The sequence below is a fragment of the Strix uralensis genome, chromosome 3 (assembly GCF_047716275.1).
Source record: "Strix uralensis isolate ZFMK-TIS-50842 chromosome 3, bStrUra1, whole genome shotgun sequence".
Taxonomy (NCBI): domain Eukaryota; kingdom Metazoa; phylum Chordata; class Aves; order Strigiformes; family Strigidae; genus Strix; species Strix uralensis.
Window position 1 is genome coordinate 84,589,780 of NC_133974.1, and position 16,420 is coordinate 84,606,199.

The following is a 16,420-nucleotide window of genomic DNA, read 5'->3' on the forward strand; positions in this document are numbered from 1 at the left end:
TTGGTAAGCGGTGTTAAGAAAGCTGTAGAGTATGCTACTGCAAGTATTGGAATATTATTGATAAATCGATGGCGTATCCTCATCTTGAACACTGTGTCTAATTTTGGTCTCCCTCCTAGGAAGGTTGCAGCAGGAACAGAAAGGCTGTGGAAGGGATGGTAGGAATTAGTGAAGGCATGGAGGAAAATCGACACAGAACAGTGACTGGACTTGAAGGAAGATAAAGGAGGGATATAATATGGGCAGATTAAAAAAAATGGTTTGGAGAGTGTAGATTATCCTTTCCCGTATGCCAGTACGAAGGGAACGAAGCAGACCATGAAAAGCCAGGAGCCCTTTCGGTGTGGTGCGGTAGCCCAGTGCCAGCAGAAGCCGCCAGAGCCGGGAGCCCGGCTGGCCCCGGGGAGCCCGGCTGGCCTCGGGGGGTCCGGCTGGCCCCGGGGAGCCCGGACAGGCCGGCGGGAGCCCCAGGGGCGTCCGCAGCCGCATTACGGTCCGGGCTGCCTGCGGGCTCTGCCGGAGCGGTGCCCGGGAAGGCGCCCGCGGCTCCGGCCCTCCCAGGCTGGACCACGGGGCAGGCGCCCCCCGGGACGGGGAGGGGGGGGGGGGTCGGCAGCGCCCTTCGCCGCGGCGTCCGGTCGCCACCCGGCCTGGACCCGGGGGGGCGGCCCCGGGAGCCCTGGGGGCGGGCGGGGGGGGCCGTGCCGGTGACGTCGGGTTTGCAGCAGCCCCGAGCGGCAGCGGGCGGGCGAGCCCCAGCCCCCGCCGCCGCCCGGTGCTGCGGCAGAGGGCGGCGGGCCGGGAGCCGTTCCGGGGGAGCGCCGCCGAGGAGGGCTCCGGCGGCGCCAGGATGTAGGCGCGGGGCGGCGGGGGAGCTGCCGCCGGCGACGGGCTCGCCATGAAGAAGCATTCGGCCAGGGTGGCCCCCCTCAGCGCCTGCAACAGCCCCGTCCTCACCCTCACCAAAGTGGAAGGTAAACCACGACGCTGGGAGCGGGACGGGGGTACCGCCACGGGGGATGCTCCGGGACCACGGGGTACCGCGACGGGGGATGCACCGGGGAGACGGGGTACCGCGACGGGGGATGCACCGGGGAGACTGGGTACCGCCGCGGGGGATGCTCCGGGGCGACCGGATGAGGTGCTGGGGCGATGCCCGGCGGCGGGGGAGCTGCGCGACCCGTGGGAGGGCGGCGGGGACCCTCCCACGGGTCGCGCAGCTCCGCCACCGCGGGGCATCGCCGGCGCCCACCCCTGTCCCCCGCCCCGCTCGGCTCCGGCTCCTTCCTCCCCCACGCTCCAGAGACAGAGCTCTGCACTTAGAGCTCCCCCCGGGGCCCGGGAGTAGCCCCCAAGCCCCTGGGCAAGTACCTGCCAGGCGGGACCCCTGGCAGGAGGGAGGGAGGGTGCTGGACAGGTTTGACCCCCGCGATGGGAGGGACACTACCCCGTGTGGCAACCATCCGTCCTCACCTCTGGTTGCCAAGCCCAGCTGCATGGTAGCCGTGGGATTGGGTGTCAGTGACCGGGAAGGACATTAGGAGCCCGCCAGCAGTGGGGGGTTGCCAGACCATGGAGACCTTTGGAGACTTTCAGGGATCGTGGCTGGGGACCTTGAAGAGAGCAGGGGTGTGCTCAGGAGGGTTTCCCAGAAGCTCTGAAGCTCTGGGCATAGCTGGTGGGGAGATCTGGGGCGAGGAGCTGCGATCTTGGGTAGAAACCTGTAGGCCATGCCCTAGGGAGGCAGAGCGGGTGAGATGGAGGGTGTGATGCAGAGGCAGGAGGAACAGAAGGAAGGTGCAGGTCAGGGAGAGGAGCCCATCTGAGGGGTGAATATGGAGCACAGTCCTGAAGGAGGGTAAAAGAGGAAGCCACTGGTTTGGGGGATCTACTGGGGAGTGTGGTCGTTGGTCAGGAGAATGGGATTGGTGAGAGGAAAAAGGTTGGCTGAAAGGAATGGAGGGAGGAGAGGCGGAAGGGGGTGAGCAAGATGAAGCAAAGAGGAACAACAACTCAAAGAAAATGATTGAACAATAAGAGGTAAAATATGAATGTCAGACTCCATAGAAAGCTTATGCAGAAGAAAAAAAAGTTATATTGAAAAACTGAGGAACAAAGAAAGGAAAAGAAAAAATAGTAGCAATAGTTCTGTGGAGGAGAAAGTGAGAAAATGCAGAAATGCCTAAGAGGGAGAAAGGAACTAAAATCAGCAAGTAAAAGTGGAAAATCAGGAGTACCCAGAGGTTGTTATTTCAGTTCATGGAGAATACAGCTGTTGCATTCCCCCAACATAAAAAACACCTGCTGTAGAGATAGGAAAAGGGATCTCAGTTTTCTGACCGAAAGAAGAGCAGTCCTGATCTTCATTACACTATAATTAGAATATTAAAAAGCCCTTGGAGTAAGCCCCATGCACAGTAGAGTGTTTCTCTCAAGGTTCACATTGGAGGCTGCTCTGGGCAGCGAGCACGTCTCCCTTTCTTTTGGTGCACTGCACATGCTTTATGAATCATAAATAATAATAACCCACCAGGTTCCAGCTTTGAAATGTGGGTCATCTCATTCCTCTTCTACCAGTTCAAATACAGTTTATTACCAACCTTATATAGAAACAGAAGTAGCGCAATCTTTCCCTGTACTGTAAAATTGAATCCTTTCAAGCCTTTCCGTGTTTGCTCTGCCTACCAGCTCTCAGATACCTTATTACCGCACACCAGGGACTTTGTTAACTTAGTTGGACTTTTCCTTCTTTACTTCAGATTCTTTTTTCATTTATCATCAGTGGTAAAATCTAAATTGCCTTGATGGTGCATGATAGGGCCCAGAGGTTGTACAGAGGCAGGTAAGAGTTTCCTTTGCTATTTGCTTCCTTTTAATGAAACCAACTGGCTTTGTTTGAGAACTTCTTTTTCCAAATCAATTGACAACATTTCCTTTCAGACTAATATTGACTAATTTTGCCAGCTGGTGTTTAGAGCCATATGAAAAAGCCAAGATGTAGTTACAGGCAAAAATAAAGTGCGGCAGTGGGCATACTGCGGTCTGCTTATTTCCCTTGGTCTGGATGCCGTACCTCTGACAAAGATTTACCTTCCTAAAGTTCTCTGGTAGCCCAAGTCCCTTTCAAAGACGTAGCCAATGCTGCAAGAGCAAGACAGCAAAAACTTTCCGCTGCTTCATAGTCATGATTATTTTCTCCCCTATCAACCACCATCAAAGAATTTCAAGGATCTTTGGCAGAACCACAAGGAATATGTTTCACTCTAGGATAGTTAGCCAAGAGGAGCCTTTCATTGATATGCATTGCTGTAAAGCCTTCCAGCATTCCCTCTATTTTCCTGTCAGTGCAGTAGTTTCTTTGCTTTAAAAGGGAGATAAGGACTTTGTGCGCCTTCAGAAGCGTGACTGCCATTTCAAATTATTTCAGAGATTGAATCATCAGTATGCTCTGAGCCTGCTGTACCAGCACTTTTCAAGACAACTGTATCTACATGCATCACTCAGGCAGGCAGTAACCGTATCATGTGTTTTCTGTGCCTGGTACCGTTGCACACACTTCGTATTTTGAGAAATGTAGGCTCAGTGCCTGATTTGTGCTTCTTCATCTTTGTGTTGTTGTTTCTGTCACTAGTTTCGGTCCATACCTCAGTGGCCATTCCTCTCAGACCAGCCAATTGACTGGTTTCACCCTGTTTCATGTTCACATGAAAGCACAGTGTGCTTTGAGGACTGACTTCCCTTCCTTGGGAAGGTAAATATTTCCATCCCTGCTCTGCATCTTGGGTTCTTCCAGAGATAGGTAACATCAACGTTGATGAGGAGCTGCAAGACAACCACCTTGCCAGAGAAAGCCCATCCTCCACTTAATTAGCCCCTGCTTTGAACTACTTATTCCCAGGCTTCCAGCACCAAGGAAATGGTATTGCAGCCTCCCCATATAGCACGTTTCCTTTGCCCTTTTCTGTCAGCAGTAGTGACTGGTGATACTCAAAGTTGCTTATAAGGCACATGATACCTCTCTGCTTTCAATTATTACATGTAAATGTCTAAACTGGGTTGCTGTGGAACCAGATTCTGCCACATGCTCAGCTGGAGTAACCTTGTCTGCAGCACTGGAGTTACAGGAAATTTGTACAAGTACAAATGAGAAATTAATTTGGCCTTTAATATATTTGCATGCCTGCAAGGAACATCACAAGTGTATCAACACTGTAATCACTTTAATAATAAATCTTTTTCACTTCTTTAGCAAGCACAAACTGAAGATCCCAAGCACAGCAGAAACTTTCATGAGTAGCTGTCTGCCGCCTTAAGAGATGCGATTCTTATTATCTGCATTTTGCAGATGGAGCTGCCAAGAAACTGCAGAAGGAAGCAACTTGCCTAAAAACGGGCAGCACATCTTTTCACAAAGCAGGCAAGAAGAGACCTACAGTAGATAGGAATGGACCCCCAAACTTCCCTCACATTTTCTGGCCACGGGAGGGCACTGCCACAAATAGATGCAATAGGGATCTGAAATCAGGGATACTGAAATCAGTGACTTCTGGTTCCTACTAAAACTTCTCTTTGGGAAATAAGCTCAAATGCTGCATAAATATGTATCTGGATAAATACTGTGTAGCTATTAGCAGTGTTCTGCTGGTGGCATCTAGAGGTTTTGGTAGTCAGGCAGTGCTTGCTTGTACTTTGAGCATTAGGGCAGGCGCTGTGAAAACCTCACCCAAGAGTTACCATCTGTGGAAGCAAGAATTGTGCCCACTGTTTTTTTTTATGTGAGAGCTGTACGTTATAGAAACACTCAGTGCTTGTGTGTTCTAGAAACAGAAGCAGCTGGAGAGCAGGAGAGGCTGGTGGTTCAGTGGCTCAGCAGGGCTGTGGGTTTGTGTGGGCTTCCCCACTGAAGTGGCCTTCGCAAGGAATGCGTGCTGGCTTCTGTGTGGAGTAATTATCTTGCAAAATGTTCACTTGTGTTCAGGCTGTCTTTCTGCACAGAAGACAGTCTTCAATGTGAACATTCACAATCAGGGCAGAGACCATCAAACCCACCTTGTGCTTGCTCCATAGTTGTGGTAGCAGCTTTCACTCGCTCCTGACTGGAGCTGGGATGGAGGGAATGCTCTAGGGTTGAAGGTAACAGTAACACATTTGTGTGCAGCTACAGGAATGAATGGGGGTGTAAATTTGCTGTGTGTCTGCTTCTCCATGGTACCTGCCAGTGTGCACTCTGTTATTACAGAGTGAAGTCAGTGTGACTTATTCCCCTGACAGAAGAGCAGTACCCTCTACCATGTTTACTGTGGGTACTGAGTGTTAGGTGCACATAGGCAGTAATTGCACTCTGGCTTTGCTCCAGGGCAACTTTTGCCCAATTCTCCTATTCCTTGCAGTATTTTCAGTTAACACAACAGTGTGTTTGAGCAGATACCCAAAATCTTGTTCCAAAGACGTGAGGAGTTTCTCATTGCATAACACCTGGCTCCCTTCCCAAATGGCACCGTGCTTTCTTAGGCTTTAAACAGCCTCAAAATGAGCCGCTCTTAGCTGTGCTAGGCTTACTCACTGGGGATTCCCGCCAGCTCATCTTTGATCAAGTCCCACTGGTTATTTCGTATACCATCTCGCCTGTGCAAACCCCTAAGCTCTAGGTTTGGAGGTGACTCATTACTTCTGCACTGTGTGTCCCCTCCCCAAATGATACAAAAATAAAATGAGACCATTTTGATGTTACTAAACTAATGCCAGAGCAGGAGCTTTAATGCATCATGAAGCAGAAAGATAAGTTATTAAAGATTTATTCAAGCTTCCTTACTTAGTGGCTGAAATGAGCCAGTATCTACACACTATGGACAAACAACAGTCTCATTTACCATGACAGAACTTGAGAATACCAGCAACCATTGGATCATCTTCTCAGACTTTCTGTAGATCACAGACTGTCACATTTCACCCACTTATCCCTAAGTGAAGCAAGGTGCATTTGCTGGTTGTCTTGAATCAATTTAGGCATTTGCTCTCAAAAAGTAGATTATGAATCCATCTGTTTATTTATAATTTCCCCCATGAGAAATTGGAACAAGCACTAGTAAAAAGTAAATATTAAGTCACCAGAACTCATCATTCATTGTCTCCTATTTTAGTTTTATAATTCTTGTAAAAGAAATGTCCCTCTTTCCTAATGGTTGACAGTTGTAAGCAGTAGGATTTGTAGCACAGAAGCAGTTCAGTTTAAGAGCCAACGTTCAGAAAAGACTGGTAGTTCAACATAAAAGTCTATGATAGCTCAACATGTATTCTCCAGCAATTTCCCAGTTATAAGCCTCATACATAGCATTATTTATGTTGTAGCTTTCCTAACACATTATACTCAGCACAGGACATTACTTATATACTAAGTGGCTTGGTACTTGGCTGGAGTACCATCGCCAACCTTTAGTCCACAGCCCAGTTAATCTTTGTTAATTATAAACCGTGAGATGCCACTGCAGACCTGGATAGCATCCTGCGGAAGCAGGAATTTGGCCAATAAAAGAGTAGATTTACTTTGTAATCTTCACTGAGTTTTGCTGGCAGCCACTGCAGTGTAAGATCAAAGGCAACAGGAAACAAGGTGTTCTTAGCAGTGCAGAGATGGCTTGTTTTTAGGCAGAGCTGCCCAACAAATCTGTAGGCACTGTGTGTTGGATAAGCCAGGTACCACTGCCAATGTTAACTGCCCAGTGCCAGGAACCTGGATCCACTCTACCTAGGCATAATGCAGGAGTACCTAGCCTGGAAATTTTGTGAGTCCTACTCAAGGCATGAATTTCACCATGGGATCTAGCACCCTTTGATTATACAAAAGTTATATGTTGACTCTTCTGGAAGTAATAGATAAACATTTTGCTCAGATTCACTAAGTCTGGCCAAAAACCTCCTCAAATTAACAAAAAAAAAAAAAAAAGTGAGCCTTGTAATTCAGTCATGGAGAATGCAAATTCCCTAGTGCAACTCTCAGTATTTATGGCTGAAAAAGGCATGAGTCTGTCTTCTGTAGCTGGTTGAAAGAAGTGAGGAATAGCGGGTTGCAAAAGCCTTTCCTACTGAAAAGAGGAAGAGGCAAGTATCAGAGAGAAAATAGAAACTAGAATTTTTGCATGTAATGTGTTTTTGCTCAGACTTATACTGAGTGCCTGGGTGCCAGCATGGGCCTAGCCAAACCTAGCTTTTTTATCAAAGGAGACCTAGCTTTTGTTGAGCTTGCTGGTGAGAGGTGAGGAGGCATCCTCTTTCTTCTGGTAGATCCTTGAGCAGCAAATCATGTGGGGACTTCTCTGGATATATGTGCATTGCTCCAACCGCTGTGAGCACACCCAAGTCCATGTCAAGTCCATGCTAATATCTGGTTATTGGTTGACAGAGAACAGATGCTCCAACTATCTGTTCTGAACTTAGTACCTAAAAAAATCATTGTGTGTGAGGTTCAATAGCACGTTAACCCTTTAGCTTCTAAGAGAACAATCAATGGGCTATAGCAAAATCTTCTGTCTAAAACTGTGTTTACTTGAAAGCCAAGCAGCCCTGAATTTTTGAAAGCTCCATAAGGGAGAAAGAACATCGTCTTGGTTTTGATAAAATGCGCCCAGCATAGCCTCCACAGTTAACATGTATTCACTTACCTTTTAATATAAACACCTGTATATATGTACTGATATAAATGTGCTATTTATATTAGCATAAGTAGTGGAATTCCCTTGGAGATAAAACTATTACTCAAGAAAGGCATGTGGCACTCAAATGTCTAGCTAATTAATACAGTAGTTTCCTGCAGAGAATCCAGTCTGTTTTTTTCACCAGAACAGACTATCATCTCTCAAACCTTTGTTCAGGGTGCTATTTGCACAGACTCTGATCAAAATTTGTCCAGAATATAGTTTTGGTCATAGCTTATTTTTGTTCTAATGGAACAAATGCTTACATGGAGATGCTGGTCTTCTCAAAGTAAATGGTGAAACTCCCAGTGACCTCACTAGGTAACTCACTGAAAGCTTCAGTCCAATTTTTATTCAAGAAGAGAATGCAGAATAATGAAAAAAACCCAACTCTTTTTCCATACTATCAAGAATATGAATTTCATAATCAGGATTATTCTTTACATGCTTTTATGGCTGTTACTTTCCAGCACCTCAATGGTGGTACTGTTATAAGCACCCAGTATCTTTTGTTTTCACTCTGGACTTCAGTCATGCGTTCTGATTAATAAAAAGGACAGTATTTTTGGGAACTCACCACCCCACAAAATTCAAAGTGGAATATCATGTTTTAATGAGGCCCATTTGAATGCAGCACTTGTAGTAGAATTTTTAAGCAGTTGCCTCTGAAGATAAATTAAATGGATTAAAGTCCAAATTGCTGCAGTATGGAGTTAATTTTTCAGCTCTCTCTGTATCACTAACAGGAATTAGAATATATATTGTGCAGGAAGCCTTGCTGGAGTATTTGACAGAGGAAGAAAGGCATATGTATGCTAAGGAGGAGAATTTAGCATATCTTCAACAAATACATGCAGATTATTTAATTCTAACTCTTAGTAAGCTTAGGTATAATATTTAGCACAGGATAAAAGAGGAATCAATATATGGTAACCATTAGTGATAGAAAACAGTGTATCTGTGAGTAATACTTTAGGATCTGGGAGTGCCTGTTTCAAGAAATTTACGCTTCTTTGGTACAAGTTAAGCTAGATGGATAATCTGGTGGTATCAGTGATACGGGACAGATTTCCACAGACAAGAGGAGAGGAGGATCATCTTGATTGCCTGTAAGCCAATAGACCTATTTCCTGCCCTGTGGAAATTAAATTGAGATGATCAGATAGGTTTGAATATCCTGCATAGGTTATTGTAACACTTCACTTTGTATAATTAGTTAATTTATATTACAAATTCCAATAGCAGAAGAGGGTCTGAACTCAGAATGCATTTGTCTTGCTTTGAATCTGTGTTCATGCGGTTTTCCCCATTTTCAGATACCTACATCCGTTATTCTATAGCTTCAAGCAAATTCAGACCTTCTGACCTAATAGGTTAATACCCTGGTTTTATTCTTTAAAATAACCTCTACTGTGGATTTCAAAACTATCTGCTGTATTGATTTATTCTTAATTTAGTCATGCCATTCCTTGATCAAATTAAGTAAAATTATTTTTATCTGTTACTGTAAAAACAAAGTATTTAAAGAAAGTGCTTTAAACTTTTAGTTTCCCAAATAGCACTACAAATCCATATGTGCAATGCCATTTTGACCAGGTATTCTCATTTAAAAAGTGATTTAATAAATGTTTATGGGGTTTTGTCATTCTTCCATTGTGATACATTAATTGGTATTATTAAAAAATATAATACTAGTCTGTTAGATCTTCACCACCAACCACGGTTGGAAAGTTGGTGAAATGTGTGTAAACCCAAAGTCACTGCAACACTAAGCATTGCAGTCCCACCCTCCAGCCACCCATGGGGACTCACAGCTTCCCTGTAGGAGCCCAAAAGCAATTTCCTCAGAAATCACACGCACACCCGCCATATGGGGCCCAACCAAAGGTCTGTCTGGTCCTGACTCCAGCTCAGTAGAATTGATCGGGAAGGTGTATTTTCTAGCCCAAGATGCATCTCTTGCCGTGTGGGTGTGCTGACAGCTGCAGTTTCCCCAGATGTAGGAAACAACTTTTTTATCTGTTTTCTGCTCTGTTCCTAGTAATTTTTGGCAGTTATTTTGCTTTTGTGGCCGCTCCTGAACACTGAGTTGCCCTTTTTGTGGAGCAGCCTGTGAAGGGCTCAGGATCCCTGGTGGCAATTGGGCAGAGCCCATTGCTGAGTCTGCAACGTGTGGGTTGTTTTTTTATTCCCACCTGCACCTCTTTATCGGCACACTTCTCCATCTGCCAATATATGACCCGGTCACGGAGCCTGTCATCCCTCACAGCTGGCCCTTACCCTTGCTGTCCTGCCTAACTTCATGTCGTTAGGAAACTTTGTCACTTCATGGCCTGCCCTCTTTGTCAGGTTACCTGTGGTTATGGTGAAGAGTGCAGGTCCCGCAGCAGACCTCTGCGGAGCTTCAGCTACTTCCCCCATTGCTGTATTTAGTCCTCACTGGTTTCCTATCTTGCACTGAGCCTTTTATCCATATGAGCACCTTCCCTGGCTACTTGTTTTCTGTAAGGCCCTTTGGAGTGGGATTTTGCCAGAAGCCTTTCAAAAACCTAGAAGGTGAAACTGCAGCTCCTTTATCAATATGCCTGTTGACCCCTGTCAGAGGACACCAGTGAGGCTGAAGGATGAATCATCTAGCTTGCCCGGTAGGTAACACTGAGCAGAGACCTATGCTTTATGCCATGCTAGGATGCCTGTTCGTCACTATTGCTCACTCTCTCTAGCACTTACCATTATGTTTCAGAGTTGAGTTGACAGCTAAGTGGCTGAACCCTTTCCTTCAAAAAGTGGAGGTGGAGTGTTTGCTCTTCTTCAGTAGCTCAGTGTGTAGAGCAGCCTTCCCCCCCCTGTGCTAGAAGGAGCAGGGTTCCTGTCTGCCCAAGAGGGTGCCCTAAATCCACAGGCCCTCCAAGGCCAGGGGAACCCAGATACCAGCAAAGCTGGTCGGCTCAAAATAGAATATATCCTTATTTATTGGGAAAGCATGAAGCAAGGAGGTCATTTGCCCAGAGGAGAAAAAGTGAGGCTCTAGGCCTTGTTCCAATGACTACATCAAATACAGAATGGAAATACTTCTTGGAGATGACTCTTAAAATGAGAGATGGAAACTCTCAAATGTGTCTTTAAATCCTGACAGGATCTGGGTGTAAAGAGAGGCACAAACCTGCTTAGGAGTCATGGTGCTTAGGCATGCCCAGGAATGGATTCTTTGGCATCTGAGGAGCTCCAGTGGGGCTGGGAGGTGGATACAGTTGGTGCAAGCAGCCTTGGCAAAGCTAAAGCTAATTTGGAGGAGAGAATGTCCCGTGATGCAGAAGTTGGGCTGTGCATGCTCTCATTACTGATCTGTGCAGCAGAGATGTAGGCCTTTGGAAACGTTGGTACATGGAGATTACTGGCTTCCAAAATGAAATTTTAACAATTCCTTACAACCAGCTGTCAGGATGACCTGTGAAAGGAGAGGTCGTCATTGACAATGACATGAGAAAACTGTACTAACTACTAGGTGATCTGCCAGGCAACAGACAAGTCCCTAAGACCTCATTCTTTAACCTGACCAACTGTGAAGAAAATGCCTGGGCAACATATCTGAATAAATATCAACATTTCAGATTTAGGCAACTACAGTGGCAATTAGAGATGTAAATCACTTTGTGGATTTGACACTTCATCTTCTCTTCACAGGATGATGCCTCAGCTGGTTTTTTAATAGCTTAGCTCAAAAATCCTGGACAGCTAAATAATGCATAGCTAGTGTCGTGGACAGGAATGGGATAAGAACACTTTGAGGAGTTTGGGAGTCTGCTACTGAAGCAAATAGTATTGTGTGTCCAGAAAACCACCACCAGTAGTCACTGTGTATGTACCTAGGTATGTTTGTAACTAGTAAATAATTGTCTTGGAACTAATGGTTTCCCACTGATCTCTCTGTGTAGTAGTTACTGGGAGAAGAGGAAGTCACACAGCATTCAAGGTTGTGAGAATATGCCTTGTTCAGTGTCCAGCTCCAATCCCCCTGCCTGTCACTGGTTTGTAGAGCTCTAACCACACTGAAGGTCGGGCACTGTCCTACAGGACTTGCCTCAGCTCCTTCTCCCCTGTTTATGATAAGCATATAATATTTTTGCAAGCTTTACAAACTTGTTCTGTGCAATGCCCAAGCAGCTACAAAACATTTGAGAGGCTGGCAAAATGGAAATGCTTTGAGGATGGCTCATTTGTAATTGCCACGGAGAACTGTGGAAAGGATTCTTCCTCTCGTCAGATTTTTTTCCAGAAGCCTGATTTAAAGAGCTGTTTAAGAATATGCTTATGTTGAAGCACATTCATAGCCTGGGGAAGCTGGTGGAGTTGTGCATTATCAGCAGGCACATGTTTCAGTCCCTAGTAGGCAGGACCTTGGTCTGTGAGGGTCACTTTCTCACTCTGAAGGGTTGGCAAGGGCACCCAGCACTTTCGTAATACTTCTTTCACTCATTAGCTGGCTAGGCAACAGCTAAAGCAGCTGATTGGTGACAGCTAAATATGTTTGTGTGGCGGGGCCCAGCTCTGAGCCTACCAGTGCTGTCTGCAGTGGCTTTACTCTCTGTTCCTGACAGTACCGGTGGAGAGGTGGGACTCATCTCACCCAGCTTCACACACCTACGCTAGAGACACCTACTTCTGAGCTTGTCGCCCCAGACTGTTTAGAGCTGGTGGAAAGAAACAAGCACTTGGAGAGGGTGATTCATCTGGCTTGTTTTAATCGTCTACTTTAGGAGGAGATAAATCATGCTATGGAAATGTCTTTTTTCTGTCTACTAACTATGCAGAAAGTGTAAATGACTGTCTCAGATACACAAGTCTGCACAACAGATGTCTCAAACTGAGCAGATGAATGCCACCCTTGGTTTTTATCAGTATCACATTTTTAACATATACAGTGAGGTACAGTGTGGTCCTATGATAAGCCTTTAACTGGCTAGCTGTGCACAGGAGTCTTAAGCTTTAAAGCACTTTTGGAGTGGTCTGGACAGGCTATTTAAAGGTGTTACCGCTGCTGAGGTAGATTTTCTCTAACCCACTGCAATCATCTGTAGTCAGTAAGAAAAGGCACATCATCTAAGGCATCTAGCTTACATGGGGTGTGTAGTGCCTTCCAGTGCCTGTTTTCCTCCATGGCCTCAGCTGGGAGAGTGGGGTGAGTAGCTCAGGTTTAGATGTCCCTACCACAGGTATCTAAAGTCAGCTGAGAGGGGTCTCACCCATAATGGAGGAAACAGAAGGATGGCTGTTTTCTGGGGTTGGGGATCCCTGTGAGTAATGGCACTGGCAGTAGCACTGGAGGTGATTTCCTTCCGTTGTTTCTGAATGCCATGGGAGAGAGGTTGGCTGAAAGGGAGGGAGGAAGAGTGGTTCCAGTTGGGATTTATGAAACAGGAAAATGAATGAACAAAAGGGAGAATGAAAAGCCAAATTTAGTAAAAGCAAGATAGGCGTTTTTCCTCTATCTCAGCATCTTCATTTACTCTTTTGGGGGACACAGTAGCATACAGAGCAGTCTGCTGCAAGGGGTAAAGGAAGAAACCCATTAAAAGTCTGGAGGAGGATGTCCAGAAATAAAATTCTTTAGAGTCCTGCCTCATCCATTCTGAAAAGCCATTTTGCCATCTTTAAATTCATGTATATTCTGTTGCCAGCTGGCCCTTGAGCAGTGCTGGAAAGAGAGTGAGGATCTTCTCATCCATGTGTGGGTTTGATGTCACCCCATCTGTGCACCTGCAACTTGGGTGACAAAAACTGTCCCCATGGGGATGCAGGGACTGGGCAGGGAAAGGTACAGCTCTGGGTGTTATTCATGCTAGCTGGCAGACAAGTCCCCAACATGGGGGGTGGGGTGGTAGATGGGTAGATGGTAGATGGGAGGATGGGACGACATGGGTCCCATTTCCAAAGACAGTCTGGTTTGGGGTGGATTACGTGCCAGGTATCCTCCAGGACAGTGCCGCATCCACTGGAAGAGGCTGTGCCCGTTTGGCACTTAGCCCTCTGGCAACACAGGCAATCATGAGGGCATGGTGCAGTTTCACTGATGGATAGTTAAGTCTCAGCTTGTAACTGCTAATCAGTGGGTCAGTGATTTTTACCCCAAAATATGGGGCCCATCATCTTGAAATCCATCATGCCTAGGATAAGTTTTACTCCATCCATCATGTAAATGCATCCAAAGAATGAACACCCCTAGAAACATAAGCCTTGAGCTGCAAGATCACTTTAGAAGTGATACATGCAGTATTGTCTTTTGCTGAAAGTGAATGTTTCTGTTGGTGCATTTAACACAAAATTAAATGTATGTGGACAAGTCATTTTGCCTGTGGAGCAAAGGAAACATCAGTGAAGTTTAGCTTTAATTTGTTGGGAGTAATTGCCATGGAATAGAGTTAAAAGGCAGTGATGCTCATGCAAGCTGTCCAAATGAGCCACTGACTCATGCGTATGTGCACAGTGCAATGGAGAGGAGGGTGGGCAGTTTCAGCCCTTAGTGGGAAGAAGATCCCCACCAGTGTCTGTTGTGGGGTGTCCACCAAACACTGCATTATTTTATATTGAGTGTCTGGTGCATCAGATGGTATAGCTGTGATCTTCTCCCTTTTCCGTGACTGCCAAGACTACTGGGCCAGAGGGCCAGACATGTTATCTTGCTGTCTCGGTGACCAATTCTTATTTTAGAAAAAATAACACAGCTTCAGTGTTGTCATTCAGAGCAGCTACTCATCTTGGGATATCATATACCCTAGTGGTTAAGGTGTGTTCTATTGTGTTAAATATCTTCAGCAGGAGGGGTTTAAATCCTGGCTTCCTGCTTCCTGGGGGAATAACTGCAGAGAAGACAGGGATGGCAGGTACCCTGCTAGCTATTTTCTAGAAGGAGAAATATTTTTGCCTACCTCTCCACGTAGTTGCAGGGTTGCAAACTGTGAGTGGAAGAAGGCCCTTCCCTGCATTGACACAGTAGCACAAACCCCTCCTAAGCTTCTGCTTGGCACCCTGGCTGCCTGGAATCATATTTTTCTGTGCTCAGCTCTCCCTGTGGTGCATGGGAAGGATCCTGGAGTGCGTTAAGGTGTGTTAAGTTTTTGGAGTTACAAGGACAACACCCAGTAGGAAAACTTGAGAGGAAATGAAAAATTCAGTAACATTGAGGGACTTGTACAGTGGACAGCAAAGAGAGCGCTGGCAGCTGCCCATTGAGTGGTGAAGCTAAAAGAAATGAATGTACCATTGTTCAGTAAACTGAACCCTGGCCGATCTGTGCAGCTAGAAGCACTAGTTTCAAGCAATGTATTACAAAGAAAATGTATTAAAATTATTTTGAATGAGCTAAGGGTTCACGGGCAGACTTTTTCAATTCTAGCTTCTTCTAACATTTAGCAGGTAGCTTGTAACCTTTCCATTATGTGTTTAATACAAAGCCACATTAACTTTGGATAATTCATTGGCCTGCTGGTGCATCTCCTGTTATGTGGGAAGCTGCCCACGCAATTGTCTACTGAAAACTGAAATAAGAGGAGAGATCAGCAACATCCCCATCTCTCTTAAAGACTCAAAAAGACTAGATGTTTATACCTTTACTGTTGTACACTCTTTTTAGATTTCAGGTTATCAGAGGCCACAGTTTTTCCCGTTACAAAATACAGCTTTACTAGGCAAAATAATGGCACTCTTAGATCATGCATTTCTTATCTGTAAAGAAATAATTAAATAGTTCTCTCCATTGGAATAAGCCTTTTCTTTACTAATGTATTAGCTCATGTAAATACAGATTTAGGTTAACCTGAAATAAGAGGCTTTAAGAGATTTTCCATTCCAAATACTGATTTTTGCCAGGATAAGGAAGGATTTTTTGTGCGTGGATCTCTTAGTCTGCCTTGAATGTATATAAATGTTTGACAATAGTACAGTCTCTCATTGTCCTGGCTGTACTTGTATTTCTCCTTTCACCTTTCAGTGCATGTAGTGGCCTCCGGACACTTCTGAAGTTGTAGGTTCCTGGCTTTCAACATGAGTTACTATTTCATCCTCCTCCAAGTGAATGGACCAACTAAACTGAAGTCAGTCTTTAACAGAAATCACTGCTGAGTGTTGCACGCAGGTGACTGGTGGCTTTAGCGGATGTTAAATGGGGTGAATTTAAGGAAGGCAGGTGAAAACCCTAAAGGCAGTGGCCTGCTGGTGAGGTCTGCCAGCACGTTTCGATCTCCATAGGAACTGGACCACCTAAGGTCACTTTGCTCATTTATTCACAAGCTGGATACAGTATCTGCCAATAGCTGAACGATAGCAGGGCTATAACAATTTGTGTTTAAGGATGTAAGGGGCAAGGTTTTTTAGGAGAGAAATTTCCAGCAGCATGATAGCCTCAGTTATACTGAGTCAAAGTTCCAGTCCAGTCTCATTTGGTGCAGGACTCAAGCTAAAAAGTTAGGGCTGCCTAGTCTGAGATGCTCTTCAGGGCAGCCTGTGGGTTGGTCTGATTTTTGCCATCTGGCTACAGCCTCAGGACAGGTGTTTTTCTAGGGATCACTGAAATGCCTGATGATCCAAGTTCAGTATTAATCATGCTACTTACATTGCGGTGATCATGCTTAACTGCAAGATTAAATACATTGTCCCCCCCCTCCTTTTAAGAAACACCATATTCCATAAGCCGCCCATTTTCGCATTTTCCAAGACAATAACAATTCTAAATG

At 45.6% G+C, this 16,420-nt stretch overlaps 1 protein-coding gene across 3 annotated transcripts in view; it reads left to right on the plus strand.

The window, feature by feature from the left end:
- SLC35F3 (solute carrier family 35 member F3) overlaps window positions 1-16,420 on the plus strand; it is a 184,245-nt gene that overhangs the window by 116,585 nt on the left and 51,240 nt on the right. For 2 of the 3 annotated variants that reach the window (XM_074864816.1, XM_074864819.1), the window contains exon 1: window positions 779-974. The exons of the other annotated variant lie outside the window; for it this stretch is intronic. In XM_074864816.1, coding sequence (XP_074720917.1) covers window positions 899-974 — 76 coding nt within the window. In that variant the 5' untranslated portion in view covers window positions 779-898. Of the gene's footprint in view, window positions 1-778; window positions 975-16,420 lie in introns of those variants that run through there. 3 annotated transcript variants of the gene reach the window in all.